This window comes from Anolis carolinensis, unplaced genomic scaffold, assembly GCF_035594765.1.
Source record: "Anolis carolinensis isolate JA03-04 unplaced genomic scaffold, rAnoCar3.1.pri scaffold_18, whole genome shotgun sequence".
Taxonomy (NCBI): Eukaryota; Metazoa; Chordata; class Lepidosauria; order Squamata; family Dactyloidae; genus Anolis; species Anolis carolinensis.
Window position 1 is genome coordinate 5,096,291 of NW_026943828.1, and position 20,385 is coordinate 5,116,675.

The 20,385-nt window shown below is 45.5% G+C and overlaps 2 protein-coding genes across 2 annotated transcripts; both read right to left on the reverse strand.

The window, feature by feature from the left end:
- Positions 1 to 517: 517 nt before the first annotated feature.
- Positions 518 to 7,665, reverse strand: LOC134294670 (zinc finger protein 135-like). Its single transcript, XM_062966262.1, has 2 exons — positions 6,028 to 7,665; positions 518 to 5,104 (listed from the first exon to the last, which is right to left on the reverse strand). Exon 2 carries the CDS (start codon positions 4,657 to 4,659, stop codon positions 3,373 to 3,375), a length of 1,287 nt encoding a protein of 428 aa, XP_062822332.1. The 5' UTR covers positions 4,660 to 5,104; positions 6,028 to 7,665; the 3' UTR covers positions 518 to 3,372.
- A 4,126-nt stretch (positions 7,666 to 11,791) lies between these two features.
- Positions 11,792 to 16,495, reverse strand: LOC134294636 (zinc finger protein 135-like). Its single transcript, XM_062966221.1, has 2 exons — positions 16,388 to 16,495; positions 11,792 to 15,747 (listed from the first exon to the last, which is right to left on the reverse strand). Exons 1-2 carry the CDS (start codon positions 16,493 to 16,495, stop codon positions 14,584 to 14,586), a joined length of 1,272 nt encoding a protein of 423 aa, XP_062822291.1. The 3' UTR covers positions 11,792 to 14,583.
- Positions 16,496 to 20,385: the final 3,890 nt, after the last annotated feature.

Sequence of the window (20,385 nt, forward strand, 5' to 3'; positions counted from 1 at the left end):
AAGACGCTGAACAGATTGCGTTCTGGCACCACGAGATCCAGAGCTGATCTTAAGAAATGGGGCTAGGAAGTGGAGTCCGCGACATGCGAGTGTGGAGAAGAGCCAACCACAGACCCCTTACTACAATGCAGCCACAAGCACATTGGGGGGTGCAAGGCTCACTTCCAAAAAAGCCACAAGAGTGGCTTCTCAAACAGGCAGGGGGAAATCTCTCTTTCAAGATCCCAACCACTGCCACCATTAAATGTGGGACACCCTGCCCACAGCTCTTTCCATTTAGGCCAAGGGAATCTTCTTCTTAATATCCCACGCCTTTGCCACGCCTTTTCAAGATGGGATCTCTCAAATCCCACTATGGCAGGGGGCCATCCTTCTTTCAGGATCCCAGCCACTGCCAGCTAGAAACCCTTGAGTCTGTGCTGTGCGTGTATGAGAGGATGTGACACGGAGGGGAAGGATGAGAGACAAATCTTCCGCTGACTCTAAGTAGAGCAATTCACCACTCAGGAACACTGTCTTTATTACAAACAAAGAATTATTTATTGATGGTTTCTTTAGTCCAAAAAGCGTAACTGGTTGCAAAGGTTTACTTCTTCCGTTTCATTTGTACATTATATAGATAATATCTTTCATTCTGTAACATCAACCACTTGACTGGAACTTTGTCTCAACAGTATTCCTTTTCCTCAGCTCTATCTCACTGGAAACTTAAACCTAACTGACTTCAGACATCTTCTTTCTAGCTCACCGGCTAGAGAACTTCACTAACTCACTCTTTTTAAAACATTCCCTCCTTTTTCATCCAGCTAGCTCCGCCCCTTTCGTGCTAGCTTCGAAATAGTTGCATTTCTACGTTACCATGGTGACACATATCCAATCAGCAGTAGCCAACTCCTGCCCACCTTGACCACTGAATCAACATTACATAACATAGACAAAAATCCCCAATAAAATAAGGCTTTCCGTTACAGGGGACTTTCTCACAGCGACACCAGAGGCACTCCAAGCGGCCAGCTTCTAGTCAAAGGAAATCTAGTATCATGCCAAGTTTTAACTTTGTGTTATTTTATTTTTTTCGTGTCAGGAGCAACTTGAGTCGCTTCTGGGGAGAGTGCGGATGAGCTCCCTCTATCAGCTCCAGCTCCATGCGGGGAAATGAGAGAAGCCTCCCACAAGCATGGTGAAATGCCAAAACATCTGGGCAACGTCCTTGCAGACGGCCAATTCTCTCACTCCAGAAGCAACTCAGGTTGCTCCTGACACGAAAAAACAAAAACTTTGTGTTATTAAAATACATTATAAGAGTACTCTCAATTAGTTTCTGACATGATAGATCAAATAAAATCACTGGGCTTCCACCGTTACTGAGGCTCAACCAACTCAGATGCTCCACCATCCTGTGCTTTCCAAATTTTATCTTCTATTTTTAAAGGTTATTAACTTAAAATCTGCATGAACCAAATCTTCTAACCTTCCCATTTGTGTGAACATGTTTGTACGATTTCCCAGCCAAGCGACCAGACGTGGTCTCTGAAAGCCTCATTGATCTCACAGACCTCTCTCTTCCCTGAACACTCGGCATCAAAAGAACAGGAACCCTTTGGGTTCAGAACAAAACAAGCTGACGACCAAACTTGGAACACAGAACGTGGGAGTTGTAGTTCACCCTGCATCCAGAGAGCATTTGGAAGCCCACCAATGACGGATGTGGACCAAACTTAGCACACACAACCCTGATGACCAACAGAACACACTGGAGGGGTTTGCGGGATAGACAAGGCAGTGAAAAAGAATCGATGGTGATCAAAGCAGTGAATACATGTTGTATAAAGCATAATAGGAACAATAATGTCTGAAGGAAGACAATGGAATCCAAACCCATGTCATCAACACAGAGGAAGGAAATGATGTTCAATGGCGCTCTAGATTAAACATTAAACCCCATTTTGGGCTAAAACCAGGTCTACCCACCCCTCCAGTTTCAGCCGTTTTGACCCTTATAAATCCCGTTCTTTTTTGCAAATAAACAATAAAAAGAGATTAAAAGCAAGAATACAAAAAGGCAGAAATTATATATAATGTTTCAACTACATGAAACTAACTACTACATGAGATACAAACTAAATCAGAAACACGCACATTAACGAAACAATTACCTCCATAGACACACAACTGAACTAGAAAACAGAAAGGGATTTGTGCCTAAAGGCCTCATTCTATCTGTTAATTTTTATCTCTCATTATTCTACTCCCTTTAGATAATATAGTATAACCACACTTCTATTTCCGATTAACACTCTTCCAATGAATAAATATTACAACTGACATCTGCCCATCTTGTTTTGGCTAATTTGCAGGTCTTCATAAGCCATTCTTTTTTGCTTTGGAATAAAACATTCCTTCCATCCCTGTGTGGTGTTTCCTCACTTACCGCGGGGATTACGATCCACAAAGTAGGAACACTATTTTAATTTTAATATTTATACAGTACATTATTTTATTTCCCCCATTGCTGCTGCTTCTCCTCCTCCTCAGGGCTGCCCCCTTGTGGCTCTGGTTGCCTCTGCCAGGGAAAGAACGACGCTCTGTGAGGGAGCGAAGGAGGGAGGGCGGCAGTGGTGGCAGAAGGGCCTGGAAGAGGCGGCCACACTCCTCTCCTGCCACCGCTCCAGACGGCCGTGCCGCGAGACTTGGAGGACTCGGAAGAGGAGGGGACTTGTCCTCTTCCTCCTCCTCCTCCTCTCCTTCGAGAGTCAGGCTGCCGAGGGAGAAGAGGAAGAGGATCGCTAGGAACAAGCAGCGGGGCACCCTCCAAGCCTGGCTCGTCCCTCAGCCGCGTGCCCTCCCTCCCTCCCTCCCTCCCTCACTCATGGAGCGACGTTCCTTCTTCCCTGGCAGAGGCAGCCAGAGCCGCATGGCAGGGCCAAAGCAAGGAGGCAGCCCTGAGGAGGAGAAGCAGCAGCAGAGGGCTAAATAAATAAATAAATTTCCTGCGAAACAGGGAGTCCGCAATAAGCAAACCACAAAGTAGCGGGGTAACACTGTATAGTCAATTCATATTTTAGTATCTCACAGTAACTATCCATGTTTTCATTCGAAATTGATCATCCAACATTCTCAACATATAAAACTATAGTTTCCTATAATCTTAATTACTTCCAGAATGGAAGGCATTTTAGTTCAATCTTTCTACAAAACATCACATGTGATGAAATGTCACAACTCTGAGCTTGCATTTCCAAAATTTGCAAGTCTTGCTTTTGACACTCTGGTGTCAATTAACAACATTCTCTCCAGGGTGAACTCTATGATGTCTATGTATAATGTTATTCCGTGAAAAGCTCTGTCCACACACCATGCATTTCTACGGTTTCACCCCATGTGAGTCCTATGATGTGAACGTAGACCTGAACTACGAGTGAAGCTCTGTCCACACTCCAGACATTTATAGGGTTTCTCCCCAGTGTGGGTCCTTTGATGTGAACTTAGGTTTCCACTTTGAGCGAAGCTCTGTCCACACTCCAGGCATTTATAGGGTTTCTCCCCAGTGTGAGTCCTTTGATGTGAACGTAAGTCTGAACTGTGAGTGCAGCTCTGTCCACACTCCAGGCATTTATAGGGTTTCTCCCCAGTGTGAGTTCTTTGATGTGGATGTAAAGTTGCAATCTGAGCGAAGGTCTGTCCACATTCCAGGCATTTATAGGGTTTCTCCACAGTGTGAGTCCTTTGATGTGAACGTAGACTTGAACTACGAGCAAAGCTCTGTCCACACTCCAGGCATTTATAGGGTTTCTCCCCAGTGTGAGTCCTTTGATGTTTACGTAGAGTTGAACTATCAGCGAAGCTCTGTCCACACTCCCGGCATGTATAGGGTTTCTCCCCAGTGTGAGTCCTTTGATGTCTACGTAGGTCTGAACTATGAGTGAAGCTCTGTCCACACTCCAGGCAGTTATAGGGTTTCTCTCCAGTGTGAGTCCTTTGATGTCTACGTAGGTCTGAACTTTGAGTGAAGCTCTGTCCACACTCCAGGCAGTTATAGGGTTTCTCCCCAGTGTGAGTCCTTTGATGTCTACACAGGTTTGAACTTTGAGTGAAGCTTTGTCCACACTCCAGGCAGTTATAGGGTTTCTCCCCAGTGTGAGTCCTTTGATGTCTACGTAGTGCTGAACTACAAGCAAAGCTCTGTTCACACTCCAGGCAGTTATAGGGTTTCCCCCCAGTGTGAGTCCTTTGATGTGAACGTAGTCCTGAACTACGAGCAAAGCTCTGTCCACACTCCAGGCAGTTATAGGGTTTCTCCCCAGTGTGAGTCCTTTGATGTGAATGTAGACTTGAACTATGAGTGAAGCTCTGTCCACACTCCAGACATATATAGGGTTTCTCTCCAGTGTGAGTCCTTTGATGTGCATGGAGGGTTGAATTATGAGCAAAGCTTTTTCCACACTCCAGGCAGTTATAGGGTTTCTCCCCAGTGTGAGTCCTTTGATGTGAATGTAAGTGTCCCTTCTGAGTGAAGCTCTGTCCACACTCCAGGCAGTTATAGGGTTTCTCCCCAGTGTGAGTCCTTTGATGTGTCTTCAGTTTTCCATGCTGACCAAAGCTCTTTCCACATTCAATACATTTATATGCTTTCTCCTCCATGTCAAAAGTTATGTACATTTAATTGCAATATTGACACTTGATTCTTGTTTTTCCCTTTCTGATTACTCACAACAGTGGGTTCAAATTATAGGAAAGGAGACTCCTTCTGAACATTAAGAACTTCCTGACTGTAAGAGCTTTTCAGCAGTGGGACTCTCTGCCTCAAAATGTAGTGGAGGCTCCTTTGGGATCTTTTAAACAGAGGCTAGATGCTCATCTGTCAGGGGTACTTTTCCTGCATGACAGGAGCCTGGACTAGGGGCCTCATGCAGTCTCTTCTATGGTTCTACTCTAGAATCCAAAGTGAATGTAGGAATTCTGCAGGATCAGCCCCTTGAGAGGAATCCTTTTTCCTAGAGGACTGGTTTCCTTTCTGCACTTTGGTTTCCAAATGCCTTGATATCAACTAGAAGCTGGTTCGTTTCCCATCACGGCAGGGGTGGCTCCAGAGAACTCTCACGTCCTGGTCAATAAAGAAGAAGCCAAAGGTTAGACATGAAGCCGCATACCTCTGGCTCAAGGCAAACAAAGCGAAAAAGGAAAGAAGAAAGGAAAGATGGAAGGGAAGAAACATAGAAGGAGAGGATAAGAGAAGGACGGAGTCATGGAAGGAGGGAACTGAACCCTTTTCCAATATTGGAGGGCCACACCCATTTCATTGGGTCAAACCCAAATGTGGTTAAAGGAACACAAGGCAGGCTGGCTGGCAGAATTCCGTCCAGCATTCAAGGGTGTAACATATTCTGGATCATGGGTTTCCGTGAATTACCAGCATTGTGCTAAATGCTGAAAGGAACAAGGATTTCTTTATTGATTGTGCCGTTATCTCCCCTGCCACAAGGACTCCCACCTCTGCTTCCTCAGCATCTCAAAGGGTCACTCTGGCCACATTTCCCAAATGAATCTTCCAAACTAACAAGGACCTGCATTCCCAACTGGCTAATTCAAAGCCCCTCCCTGAGGTAACAAGGTCACACTTGAGGGAGGGCTAAGAGGTCCTCATTCTTCACTACCAGCGGATGTGCTGAGACTGACGACAAGGAGGAGCCGCACACTTCTTCCTCAGCGCATCCGACGGCAGAAAAGCATGAGCTTGCCCTCCCTCCACTGCAGCCTTGTTTCCTCAAGGAAGCTCCTGGCCCTCGCCACCCGCGCGGCCCCGGCCCAACCAAAGAGGCGGAGGAGAGAAATTAATGCTTGTATGGCTATAGGTACTGGTGAATGTTATACTGTCATGTATTGTATTTAACCATGTTATTTTCTTGGATGTCACAGTATACAAAAATGGCAAGAGATTGATGGTCAAAAACTATAGAAAGCCAACAGATAAAAATTCCATAATGCACTACTCCAGATTCCACCACCATAAATTAAAAACCAACTTACCTTTTGCACAATTAATAAGATTGAAACGTAACACTAGTTCCCCTGAGGATCTTGCTACAGAAGTGTCTATCTTTAAGAAACAGTTTAAGGAGAGAGGTTATCCTATAAGAATCATAAAACCAGCTATTAGGAAGGCAGAATCTATAGACAGGAGTAACTTACTAAAGGAACAGACAAAACAAAACAATGATCGCATCATTTGGCCATTAACTTTAACACAATTCTCTCCAAAAATCCACAAAATTATTAGAAAACATTGGCACCTAATTAGAGATATCCCTGGATGCCAAAACTTACCACTACCGTGTTTCCCCGAAAATAAGACAGTGTCTTACATTATTTTTTACTCCCAAAGATGTGCTAGGTCTTATTTTCAGGGGATGTCTTATTTTTCCACGAAGAAGAATCCACATTTATTGTTGAACAAAAAAATGAACATTTATTCCATACTGTACAGTACTTGTCATCACAAACCAACATAACTAAACCATAGAATCATAGAATCATAGAATAGTAAAGTTGGAAGAGACCTCAAGGGCCATCTAGTCCAACCCCCCGCTAAGAAGCAGGAAATCGCATTCAAAGCACCCCCGACAGATGGCCATCCAGCCTCTGCTTAAAAGCTTCCAAAGAAGGTGCCTCCACCACATTCCGGGGGAGAGAGTTCCACTGCCGAACAGCCCTCACAGTGAGGAAGTTCTTCCTGATGTTCAGGTGGAATCTCCTTTCCTGTAGTTTGAAGCCATTGTTCCGTGTCCTAGTCTGCAGGGCAGCAGAAAACAAGCTTGCTCCCTCTTCCCTATGACTTCTCTTCACATATTTGTACATGGCTATCATGTCTCCTCTCAGCCTTCTCTTCTGCAGGCTAAACATGCCCAGCTCTTTAAGCCTCTCCTCATAGGGCTTGTTCTCCAGACCCTTAATCATTTTAGTTGCCCTCCTCTGGACGCTTTCCAGCTTGTCAGCATCTCCCTTCATCTGCGGTGCCCAAAATTGGACACAGTATTCCAGGTGTGGTCTGACCAAGGCAGAATAGAATCAGGGGGAGCAGGACTTCCCTGGATCTAGACGCTATTCCCCTATTGATGCAGGCCAGAATCCCGTTGGCTTTTTTAGCTGCCGCATCACATTGTTGGCTCATGTTTAACTTGTTGTCCACGAGGACTGCAAGGTCTTTTTCACACACACTGCTGTCAAGCCAGGCGTCCCCCATTCTGTATCTTTGATTTCCATTTTTTCTGCCGAAGTGAAGTATTTTGCATTTGTCCCTGTTGAACTTCATTTTGTTAGTTTCGGCCCATCTCTCTAGTCTGTCAAGATCGTTTTGAATTCTGCTCCTATCTTCTGGAGTGTTAGCTATCCCTCCGAGTTTGGTGTCATCTGCAAACTTGATGATCGTGCCTTCTAACCCTTCGTCTAAGTCGTTAATAAAGATGTTGAACAGAACCGGGCCCAGGACGGAGCCCTGCGGCACTCCACTTGTCACTTCTTTCCATGATGAAGACGACGCATTGGTGAGCACCCTTTGGGTTCGTTCGCTTAGCCAATTACAGATCCACCTAACCGTAGTTTTGTCTAGCCCACATTTTACTAGTTTGTTTGCCAGAAGGTCGTGGGGGACTTTGTCGAAGGCCTTACTGAAATCTAGATATGCTACATCCACGGCATTCCCTGTATCGACCCAACTCGTAACTCTATCGAAAAAAGAGATCAGATTAGTCTGGCATGACTTGTTTTTGGTAAATCCGTGTTGACTATTAGCAATGACCGCATTTGTTTCTAAGTGTTTGCAGACCACTTCCTTAATGATCTTTTCCAGAATCTTGCCTGGTATCGATGTGAGGCTGACCGGACGGTAATTGTTTGGGTCGTTCTTTTTTCCCTTCTTGAAGATAGGGACCACATTCGCCCTCCTCCAATCTGCTGGGACTTCTCCTGTTCTCCAAGAACTCTCAAAGATAATTGCCAGTGGTTCTGAAATAACTTCCGCTAGTTCCTTCAGTACTCTTGGGTGTAGCTGATCTGGCCCTGGGGACTTGAATTCGTTTAGAGTGGCCAGGTGTTCCTGGACAACTTGTTTCCCTATTTGGGGTTGGATTTCCCCCAATCCTTCGTCCATTCCATGTTGCTGAGGTTGAAGATGGCTTTCTTTTTGTGAGAAGACCGAGGCAAAGAAGGCATTAAGCAGTTCTGCCTTTTCCCTATCCCCTGTCACCATCACCCCATCTACTCCTTGCAGTGGCCCTATCGCCTCCTTTTTCTTCCTTTTTCTACCAACATAAGCAAAAAAACCTTTTTTGTTGTTTTTTATGTCCCTGGCAAGCCTGAGCTCATTTTGCGCTTTAGCCTTGCGAACCTTTTCCCTACAGGAGTTGGCTATACGTTTGAATTCTTCTTTGGTGATTTCTCCCCTTTTCCACTTCTTGTGCATGTCACTTTTGAGCTTTAGCTCAGTTAGAAGTTCTTTGGACATCCATTCTGGCTTCTTTGCACTTGTCTTATTTTTCTTCTTTGTTGGCACTGTTTGCATTTGCGCCTTGAGTATTTCACTTTTGAAAAACTCCCATCCATGCTTAACTCCCTTGTTTTTTAATATCGGCGTCCATGGAATGCCGCTCAGTAATTCCTTCATTTTTTGGAAGTCAGCTCTCTTAAAGTCCAGAATGCGTGTTTGACTTGTCTTAGTTTCAGCATTCCTTTGTATTGCAAACTGCAGGAGCACATGGTCACTTGCCCCTAAGGATCCAACCACTTCAACTGTATTGTCCGTAGACGCCTCCAAGGTCAAGACACACGTGGCACACACACGCCATGCCATGACCAGACCCACGACACGCACACGCAGAGGCCATCTCACGTGTTTCCCCACCAAGGATGGACCTGGGACTCACTTGGCCCACAGAACCCCCGTGACCAGCAAAAAACACTGGAGGTCTTTGGGGGGAATTCACCTTGATTTGGGGGAGTTGTAGTTCCCCTCCATCCCGAGAGCACCGTGACCCCAAACACGGAGGGATCTGGGCCCCACTTGGCACGAAGACCCGATCTGCTGGAATGGGATGCCTGCAGGGGATGGGAGGGAACGTTCTTCCTTCCTGGGAGTCGTAGTCCACCCACAATCTGATGGATATTTGGACAATTAAAACACTGACTTTGTCAAATAACCTGGACAAGGCCGGGGTATTATTATTATTATACTATCATAATATTTTATTTTACTATGTTATAATTATCAAATAATCTTATATTATTTGATAATAATATAATAGTATAATAAAAATTTATAATAATACTATAATAATCATATTATAATGATATAAACTTATAATAATACACTATATTATAGAATAATATAACCATGACAATAATATTATTACATTATTAAATTACAATAGTAATATACAATATACAATATTATAATTATCTTATCCTATCCGACCTGTTGTCGATCCACTCCTTTGGGCTTCACGCAAATCTACCCTTTTCCAAAATATACCATCCTGTGCTTTGACCAAATTCAAGTTATAATCTATATATATAAAAGAGTGATGGCATCAGGGCAGCGGACAAAACAACAAAACTACAGGGCCCCCAATCTCGAAATTTGACAACACAACCCATCATCCACGGCTCTAACTTGATACAACAAAAAGAAAAGAAAAATAAAGTCCTAATTAGAGGGAGAGGAATAATTGTTTTTATCCAATTGCTGCCAGTTAGAAGTCTAAGCTCCGCCCACTTGGTCTCCTAGCAACTGACTCAGCCCAGAGGACAGGCAGAGTTAGGCTTCACTTAGGCCACTTTCACAAATTATCTAAAGCCCCAGCTTCTGCCAACTCAGAAGTTCGGAAACATGCAAATGAGAGTAGATGAACAGGTACTGCTCCGGCAAGAAGATAATGGCGCTCCATGCAGTCATGCCGGCCACATGACCATGGAGGTGTCTATGGACAACGCCAACTCTTCAGCTTAGAAATGGAGATGAGCCCCAACCCCCAGAGTTAGACATGACTGGACTTAATGTCAGGGGAAAATCTTTACCCTGTACCTTAACTCCACCAATACCTCAATACTTTATTTCCCAGACCACCAGACTTCACCACAGCAACGCGTGGCCGGGCACAGCTAGTTATGATATAATAAGGAAGGAAGGAAGGCAGTCGCTCTCTCTCTCTCTCTCTCTCTCTCGTGGCTCTTGCTCCTTGTCCGTTGCCTTTTCAGCCTGTTGCCGTGTCGCCCGGTTGGGTCCACATCCCGGTGAGTCTTCTTCGCTCCTCGTGTGGGGAGAACGGAAGGAACGCAGGGACCTAGGCGGGGGGAGGGTGTCCCTCTTGGTTCTCTTGGACCTCTCAGGGGCCTTCCATACCTTAGACCACGGTCTCCTTCTGGGATGCCTCGTGGGAATGGGACTTGGGGGCACCGTTTAGCAGTGGCTCCGGCCCTTCCTGGGGGTGTTGTTGGGGGACACCTTCTCGGCCCCGCAACCATTGTGTCGTGGAGTCCTGAGGATTCAGTCTCGATGACATGGCTTTTTTCCGACCTGATGACCCCTTTGTCTTTGCTTTGTGGAGACAAAGGAGACTCTGTGTGGTGGTGGTTAAGGCCTCCTTACAAGAAGGCAAGAGTCCAGCCGGATTAAATGAAGCTGTAATTTAAAAAGGAAGCTGTTGACAAACCATTCCTGGACCCCACTCAATTGGTCAACTTCCAGCCAGTTTCCAATCTCCCTTTTTGGGCAAAGTCATGGAACGTGGTGTGGCCTCGCAACTCCAGGTGTTCTTAGAAGACACTGAGTGTCTAGATCGGGCGCAGTCTGGCTTTAGGACGGGTCATGGAACTGAATCAGTCTTTGTCTCCTCAGTAGATGATCTCAGCAGGGAACTGGACGGGGGGAGGGTGTCCCTCTTGGTTCTCCTGGGCCTCTCTTCGGCCTTCCATACCGTAGACCACGGTCTCCTTCTGGGATGCCTCATGGGAATAGGGCTTGGTGGCAGTTTTCCTTCCTAGAAGGTCGCTCTCAGAAGGCGTTGCTGGGGGACACCTGCTCGGCCCCACAGCCATTCTCTTGTGGGGTCCCGTGGGGTTCAGTCTTCTCCCCATGTTGTTTAACATCTACATTAAGACGCAGGGAGAGATCATCCGGCGTTCTGGAGTTCAATGTCATGCGCTCCCAGGTAACGTCCACCTCCGCTCCTCCTTTCCTCCTCCCGCTCAGGAGGCTGCTCAGGTCCTGAACTGGTGATTGGCAGCTCTGACGGTCTGGATGAGGGCGAATGGACTGAAACCGAATCCAGACAAGACGGAGGTCCTCCTGGTCAGTCAGAAGGCCAAAGAGGTTATAGGGTTACAGCCTGCGCTAGAACACCCTTGAAGACACAGGTCCGCAATTGGGGACTGACTCCACATGGTGGAAGTTGTAGTTCACCCTGCATCAAGACACAGCACTGTGAGCCCCACTGACAATGGACCTGGACCGCAATTGGCACACAGAACCCTCATGACCAAAGGAAAATACTGGAGAGGTTTGTGGGGGAATTCACCTTGATATACAGCCGTTGTAGGTACTGGGATTTATAGTTCACCCGCAGCCAAAGGGCACTCTGGACCCCACCACGGATGGCCCTGAGCCTAACTTAGCACACAGAACACCCACAACCAACAAAAATGCAGGCGGGCTTTGGGGGAAAGTTGCCTTGATTTATAGGAATTATAATTTACCTACATCCAGAGAGCACTGTGAATGAAAACAACAATGGATCTGCACCAAATTTCAAATCCAGTCATTTATTTCGGCCATAGACCAGCACAGGAAATAAAGGTCACAGTTACATACAAACTTGGTACATTTAGTACATTTAAAATATAAAGTTACAAAAGCACAATACGGGGGGGGGGGGGGATCGGAAGGGGAAACAGGGCAAAAACATACAACACAGAGGTCTATCAGCCAGTTATAGAATCAAGAGAGATGATTACTGGATACATTGGTCACTTTTGGGACCAGTCATCCCCTGGATGCACAAAACTTCGCAATATTGTCAGTAGTAACTGAATTAGTATCTACAAGTAGCAGGGAAGTACAAAACTGTCCTTAACGGCTGGAACTATCGGGAAATGGCCAAGATCTGTTTTGAACGCCCGTAAACACATTCTGGGATGGGACTTGCAACTTTGAGAGCTCTCTGAGGCGCATAAGAGAATTAAAGCCGGAAGGGGTGCTAATGTGCCAATGGAGAACAAGATGTGCCAATGGAGAACATCCCCAAAGTTTATCAGGATTTTGCAGATGTTTTCAGCGAAAGAGAGAGTGACCAATTACCCGCCCCCCCATAGGAAAACTGACTGTGCGATTGAAATAGACACAAACGCCAAATTACCAAAACCAAAACTATGTGTAATGTCAGAGCCAGAGAAAAAGGCACTCAGAGAATTCATTGATAAAAAACACCATGTTTTACAACAAATTGGCAGAAAAAAGCAGTTCAGTACACAGTAACGTTATGTAGTAATTGCTGTATTAATGAACTTAGCACCAAAACATCGCAATGTATTGAAAACATTGATTACAAAAACATTGACTACTAAAAGGCAAACTGCGTTGGATAATACAGAACGTTGGATAAGCAGAGGTTGGATATGCGAGACTCTACTGTATATATAATGCTTCAACTACACAGGCAACTAACTACTGCATGAGATACAAAACTAATGCAGAAACAAACAGACCAGCAAAACAGTGACCTACATAGACACACAACTGAACTAACAAACAGACAGGGATACGTGCCTAAAGGCCTCATTCGATCTGTTAATTTTTATCTCTCATTATTCTACTCCCTTCAGATAATATAACATAACCACACTTCTATTTCTGATAACACTCTTCCAATTAATATTACAACTGACATTTGCCCATGTTGTTGTCAGTTTGTTCACTTTGGCTAATTTGCAGATCCTCATAAGCCATTCTTTTTGCTTTGGAATCAAACATTCCTTCCATCCTTGTTTACAGTCAAATCTCACTTTAGTATCTTGCAGTCACTATCCATGTTTTCATTCTAATTGATCATCCAACATTCTCAACATATAAAACTCTAGTTTCATTTAACCTCAATTACGTTCCAGAATGGAACGTATTTTAGTTCAATCTTTCTACCACAATACACCACATGTGATGAAATGTCCCAACTTTGTTGTGTGTGTATTTCTATTTGATTTATGTGGTATATTACATCAAAAGTGGGAGAACATTGTATAGGTAGATAGAAAGGTAGAGTGAATAGCTTACAGAGGACAAAGAAAAGGGAAGAAAAAAGGTGTATATATATACACATACACATATAGAATATAAGAATATTTTAAAACAAAAGAAAAAAGGAAAACGATTATATATATAGTGAGTTGACTTCCCATCTGTGCTTTGGAGAATCTTCCTTCAGTTTCCTGATTTTTCCTGTTTGTTTATTTCAGTCCTTCGTTAGTATAGTCTTTATATCTAAGACAGATCTATATCAAAGCCCAGTTTTCTTTTTCTGTAAAGTTTGTCCAGTCCGGGGTTGTTGTATGTCTTTCGGGCTGTGTGGCCATGTTCCAGAAGTATTCTTCCCTGACGTTTCGCCCACATCTATGGCAGGCATCCTCAGAGGTTGTGAGGTATGGATAAACTAAGTAAGGAAAGGAAAGAACATATATCTGTGTAGAGTCCAGGGTGTGGCAAGTCCTTTGTCACTGGGAAGCCAGCATTAATGTTTCAGTTAATCACCCTAATTAGCATTGGAAAGATTTTGTCTCTTGCCGGGGGGCATCCTTTGTTCAGTCATTATCTGTCTTCTGCCCTCAGACTGTTGGTTCCCATCTATTGTTTTGATTTTAGAGTTTTTTAATACTGGTAGCCAGATTTTGTTCATTTTCATGGTTTCTTCCTTTCTGTTGACGTTGTCCACATGCTTGTGGATTTCAATGGCTTCTCTGTGTAGTCTGACATGATAGTTGTTGGAATGGTCCAGCATTTCTGTGTTCTCAAATAATATCCTGTGTTCAGGCTGATGCATCAAGTGCTCTGCTATGGCTGATTTCTCTGGTTGACTTAGTCTGCAGTGCCTTTCATGTTCTTTGACTCTTGTTTGGGCAATGCTGCGTTTGGTGGTCCCTATGTAGACTTGTCCACAGCTGCATGGTATCCGGTAGACTCCTGCAGCCCGAAAGACATACAACAACCCTGTGATCCCGGCCATGAAAGCCTTCGACAACACTTTGTCCAGTCCGTTTAATTTTTCCCATCTCTTATATTTTGCGTTAGATTGTCCATTTGTATAATGTCAAGTACTTTTAAAATCCATTCTTCTATTGTTGGAGTTCTCTTTCCTTTCCATACTCTTGCCACTGCAAGAAAAGTCCCAACTTTGAGCTCGCATTTCCAAAATTTGCAAGCGTTGCTTTTGTACATATTAGAATGACACCCTGGGGTCAATTAACACCATTCTCTCCACGATGAATTCCATGATGTTTATGTATAATGTTATTCCATGAAAATCTCTGTCCACATTCCACGCATTTCTACGGTTTTTGCCCAATGTGAGTCCTTTGATGTGAACTTAGGTTTTCCCTCCGAGCAAAGCTCTGTCCACACTCGAGGCATATATAGGGTTTCTCCCCAGTGTGAATCCTTTGATGTTTATGTAAATTTGAACTACAAGTGAAGCTCTGTCCACACTCCAGGCATTTATAGGGTTTCTCCCCAGTGTGAGTCCTTTGATGGGAATGTAAGTGTCCCTTCTGAGTAAAACTCTGTCCACACTCCAGGCAGTTATAGGGTTTCTCCCCAGTGTGAGTCCTTTGATGTGAAACTAGATTTCCCCTACGAGCGAAGCTCTGTCCACAGTCCAGGCATGTATAGGGTTTCTCTCCAGTGTGGGTCCTTTGATGTAAACGTTGACTTCCCCTCTCAGTGAAGCTCTGTCCACACTCCAGACATGTATAGGGTTTCTCCCCAGTGTGAGTCCTTTGATGTGCACGTAGAGCTGAATTATGAGCGAAGCTCTGTCCACACTCCAGGCATTTATAGGGTTTCTCCCCAGTGTGAATCCTTTGATGTGAATGTAGAGCTGAATTATGAGTGAAGCTCTGTCCACACTCCAGGCATTTATAGGGTTTCTCCCCAGTGTGAGTCCTTTGATGTGGACGTAGATCTGAACTAACAGCAAAGCTCTGTCCACACTCCAAGCATTTATAGGGTTTCTCCCCAGTGTGAGTCCTTTGATGTGAACGTATACCTGAACAATCACTGAAGCTCTGTCCACACTCCAGGCATTTATAGGGTTTCTCCCCAGTGTGAGTCCTTTGATGTCTACGTAGGCCTGAACTATGAGTGAAGCTCTGTCCACACTCCAGGCATTTATAGGGTTTCTCCCCAGTGTGAGTCCTTTGATGTGAACGTAGACCTGAACAATCATTGAAGCTCTGTCCACACTCCAGGCATTTATAGGGTTTCTCCCCAGTGTGAGTCCTTTGATGTGAAACTAGACTTCCCCTACGAGCGAAGCTCTGTCCACACTCCAGGCACTTATAGGGTTTCTCCCCAGTGTGAGTCCTGTGATGTGAAACTAGACTTCCCCTATGAGCAAAGTTCTGTCCACACTCCAGGCAGTTATAGGGTTTCTCCCCAGTGTGAGTCCTTTCATGCAGTAGCAGCCTGCTCCTCCAACTGAATCTCTTTCCACACTAAAGGCATGTACAGGGTTTCTCCTCCATGTCGACAGTTATGTGATATGGACACGTGAGTGTTCCCTTTTTCTTTCTGGTCAAAATTGAGTTTCACAAGATTGGCACCTAGAGAGGATTTCTTCTTTCCACAGGATTTCTTTCATTATTGCCCTTTGGTTTCCAAATTCCTCAATCTCCCCTAGATATTGATATTTTCTTTTTATGCCTGTGGTGACTTCATTTCCCTGATCAAGAAAGAAGCAAAAGGTTAAACATGAACTTGAAAACTTCCTTTATTTCCAAGATGATCCTCTTTTCCATTCATGGCTCGTGTTGAAAATTGAACTACCCAGAAATGGAGATATAAAGGGTCTCAAGGACACACAGAAACAAGCAAAGGTGATCACAGATTTATGAACAATAAGGGATGGATTCAGAAGGAAAGTAGGAAAGAAGGGAGGGAGGATGAAAATAATGAGTGATTGATGGAAGGAAAGAGGGATGGATGGAAGAAAAAAGGGACCTTCGTACAATACTAAAGAACCACATTGGTTTTGTTGGCTTGACCTAAACATGGCTAAAGAAACACAAGGCAGACAGTCAAACAGACCATAGACAGGACGTCATTCACTCTGAATAATGGGTTTCCTTGAATTACCAGCATAAGTTTAATCTTAAGAGGCACAATGATCCCTTTACTGAAGATTTCATGAATTTCAGGTTCCCTTTCAGGCCACAAGGGATCCCAGGTCCGTCTCCTGTGCATCCCAAATTGGACCTCTGCTGCCACCACATTTCCTACATCTCTCAAAGGAACCCCAAATTCCCAAAGACGTTGCCTTCCTGCCTGGCAAATTCAACACCCCATTTAGGCATGCTGAGATGTCCACAGAACTGGTCTCGCCTGGACTAAGTCCCCGTTGGGCTGTTCACTCCCTTGGTTGAGCCGCAGGACGGCATGCAAATTCACAGGCACAGCACAGTCGGGAAACCCTCCTTCCTGCCCAGCCCTTTCCACCCCTGTCCATTTCCGCCTCTATTTCCTGCCCTCTGTTGTGGGGAAAGGCTTTTCAGGAGGTGAAGGCGATTGAGAGAAACACGGGTTATGTGCACAGGGTTGTAGGAACGTGTCTGCAATAATCTAAGCCATTAAATCCCAACCTGGGGAAGAACGGCACCCACTCTGTCCATTCCTGTCCTGGAAGATGCCTCACGAATGACTTACTGAGCATGAGCAAAACAGAGGGAAAAGGGAGGGAGCAGATAATTCAATTGCCCCCTCCCCCGGCATTAAATAAAAGTATGGGCCTCAATATTTGGCCAACCAAAAGGAAATCTTGAGAAAAACAGAGGCTGTGGGGAAAAAAGGCTGCCTGGATACTTTTTGGAGGATGCCTCCAAGGGCCCGTCCAGACAGTCCCTTCATCCCAGGAGCTTCCGTAGTAAACAGTAGGGTGGCCAGACACCGTTCCCTGTAAACCCAAAAGCAACCGCTAGAAAAGGCAAAAAACGTGAGATTTCCAGGTGTGGGAATATCGTGGTTTTTGCCAAATATCCAGATCTTCGCATGTCTGCATGTCCCTGGAATCGGAAATCACAGGATTTTTGAACTGGGTTTGTTCCCGGGTTTTAGATGCTTGTTCATGATTGGTTGGTTCCTAAAAGGAAGGTGACACTCGAGTAAGAAGGCAAAAACTTTGGCCAGGGAAGAGGAACTTCACCCTTCACCTGTTTAATGAAGGTTGTGGCCGAAAAATCGAGTTCCTGGGGTGCAACAAGTACCTTCACAGTAAGCAGTACACAATGACACAGGAGCAGACACTTTCAAACCAGGAACAGAATGCCATCTTTACTATAATTACTCACACTTTGTTGTATGCCATCGGTGAAGACAGGTTTTGTAGTGTACTTGCGCCAGGGAACAACATGATGATATTGCCAGGCTATACATGTTGGTTCCTCATTGGGTGTGTGCTGACAACATGGGTAACGTAAATGACAAATGCTTACTACGGGCTGTTGGGAGGAGAGGAATGTAAATATATAGAGACAAGGTCATGCAGGTGGCTAATAGGGAAAGTCATGTGGAACCTAGGAACAGCGCCCTGTTGTTCGATGCCACAAGTACACAACCAAATCTGTCTGGACAGATGGCCAGGCAGCCAGGCTGTAAAAGTAGGAGATAATGACAAACTTCTGTTCCTGGCTTACAATTGCCTGTTCCTGTTTTATTGTGCAGTGCTGACTTGGGCAAGGTGGCCCTGCCCCATTAGGTTTGTTTGTGTGGCAAATACTTCATGAAACGTTTGGAGGGCAGTTTCTCTGGCCAGGACAAAGAACGGAACTGTTGCAGTGATCCGCATATCTGAATCTCTGCAAATCTGCATCTTGCCATTTTTTAAAAAAAAAACCCGCTGAGGTTTCAGGCAGAAGTCCTGCAGCAACCATTTTGGGAGCCTCTAACTCTCGGAACAAAGCAGCAAGTCTGGACAATGGAGGCAGAAATCCCAGGACCAACAGGTCTGTATGTGGACCTCTTCTGAAGTTCTGGGATCTTTTGCCCCTGTTTAAAACCCGTGATTTAGTGCTGTCTGGAAGTGCCCCAAGTGGCCTCTACAAGGTCCAAAATGCTGTTCTCTGCTTCTGAAAGGCTTCCCTGACCTGGGACACACCTACCATGTAGAACAAAGACAAACTGAGTCCAACCTCAGCTGCCATAGATCAATACTATAGAATTTTTGGGAGTTGCCATTCAATAAGGCATCAGCTGTCATGGATCACTCTATCTTCGAAGGAAGCCTTAGGAGTGACCATGCCATCAAAGAGCTGTGAACAAGAAGCTGTTAATGATGACCATCTGGGTGATCAAGGGTGGGAGAGGGAAGGTAACCATAATGGTTGTTATGGAGACAGCAGTTAGGTTCCATGGGAATGTGTAAACAATGAGGCGGTGAAAGGAAACAGGGAAGAGATATAACCTGGTGCATTAGGGTTAGAGCTTAGAAGCAACTTTCTTTGACATTAAGCCCTGTCTCTTCGAAAGGCTCTTTCTCTACCAACAATGAGAGGTGTGTAGCAGCAGGATGTCAGAGACTGGACACCTAGCGAGGCCTTAGAGACAACCCCGCAGGAGTTCTCCCCCTGTGGGGCTGCAGCTCTCATGGCTGCCCTAGCACTCGACCCGTCATTTCTGGGAGAAGACCCAGAAGAGTCACTAAATTTGTGAGAGAATAGAGGACCACAGAGTTTGACCCAGTATCCTGTGGGCCAAGGAGTCCCAGGTCTCTAGAGGAATGGATCATCTTAGCGGGGAGAGTGGAGTATGACAAAGAGCAAGTGAGACAAGGAGCCAGGGATGGCGTCATCAGGAGAAACACCGCAATTGTCAGGATGCAAAAAGCCAACTGACCTTTTCACATCCGACCAGAGCAAAGGGGCAGGGGGGGGGAGAGCCGGAAGAGGAAGACCATTTGTTTGGAAAGACTGATTTATGACCTGCTCTGGGTTTCAAACATGGGAAAGAACTGTTGACGGGAAGGTGTGAATGGGAAGGGGGAAACGTGGGAGAGGGAGGGAAGAAGCATCTTGATATACTGGGGGGCTGGCGGAAAAGGGACAGTGTAAGCTTTGTGATCATCTTGGCAAGGCGGATTCAATAAAGTTTCCATAGCCCCAGCTGTGTGAGCCTACCTTTGTGTCCTACACCTTCCAAGGACTGACAGCAATAGCCTTGGGAGGAGGAGGTCCACAGAATCCTCCACAAGGATGGTTGAGCAGCCAGGAAAGAAAAGGACAACGGGATCCTTGTTTCCCATGCGGGAAGGAAAGCCGTCGAGCAGCAGAGTGCTGGAGGGAGCCACATCGGCCCAGGGAGAGAAAGGACAGTCCCGACAGGCCCCACCAGCTAGAATGGGGAAGGACAAAGCCCACGGCCCTACACAGAGAGAGTGAGCACAGGGACCCATGCACCGACTGGGACAGCAAGGACTCCCTCCTGCTGGGAAATGAGAATGATCTGCTCTAAGGAATGCTCGACAGCAGATGTCAGCCACCAGGAGTATCATGCCAGCAGTTAGTGCAAGACCAGAAGAATACCCGACAAAATGGAGAAAGCTGCGATGCAAGATGGCATGGAGGTTCTGGCAGCTAAAAGTGAGAAACACCTAGAATCATAGAATCATAGAATAGTAGAGTTGGAAGAGACCACATGGGCCATCTAGTCCAACCCCCTGCTAAGAAGCAGGAAATCGCATTCAAAGCACCCCCGACAGATGGCCATCCAGCTTCTGCTTAAAAGCCTCCAAGGAAGGAGCCTCCACCACGGCCCCGGGGAGAGAGTTCCACTGTCGAACAGCTCTCACAGTGAGGAAGTTCTTCCTGATGTTCAGGTGGAATCTCCTTTCCTGTAGTTTGAAGCCATTGTTCCGTGTCCTAGTCTGCAGGGCAGCAGAAAACAAGCTTGCTCCCTCTTCCCTATGACTTCTCTTCACATATTTGTACATGGCTATCATGTCTCCTCTCAGCCTTCTCTTCTGCAGGCTAAACATGCCCAGCTCTTTAAGCCTCTCCTCATAGGGCTTGTTCTCCAGACCCTTAATCATTTTAGTCGCCCTCCTCTGGACGCTTTCCAGCTTGTCAACATCTCCCTTCAACTGT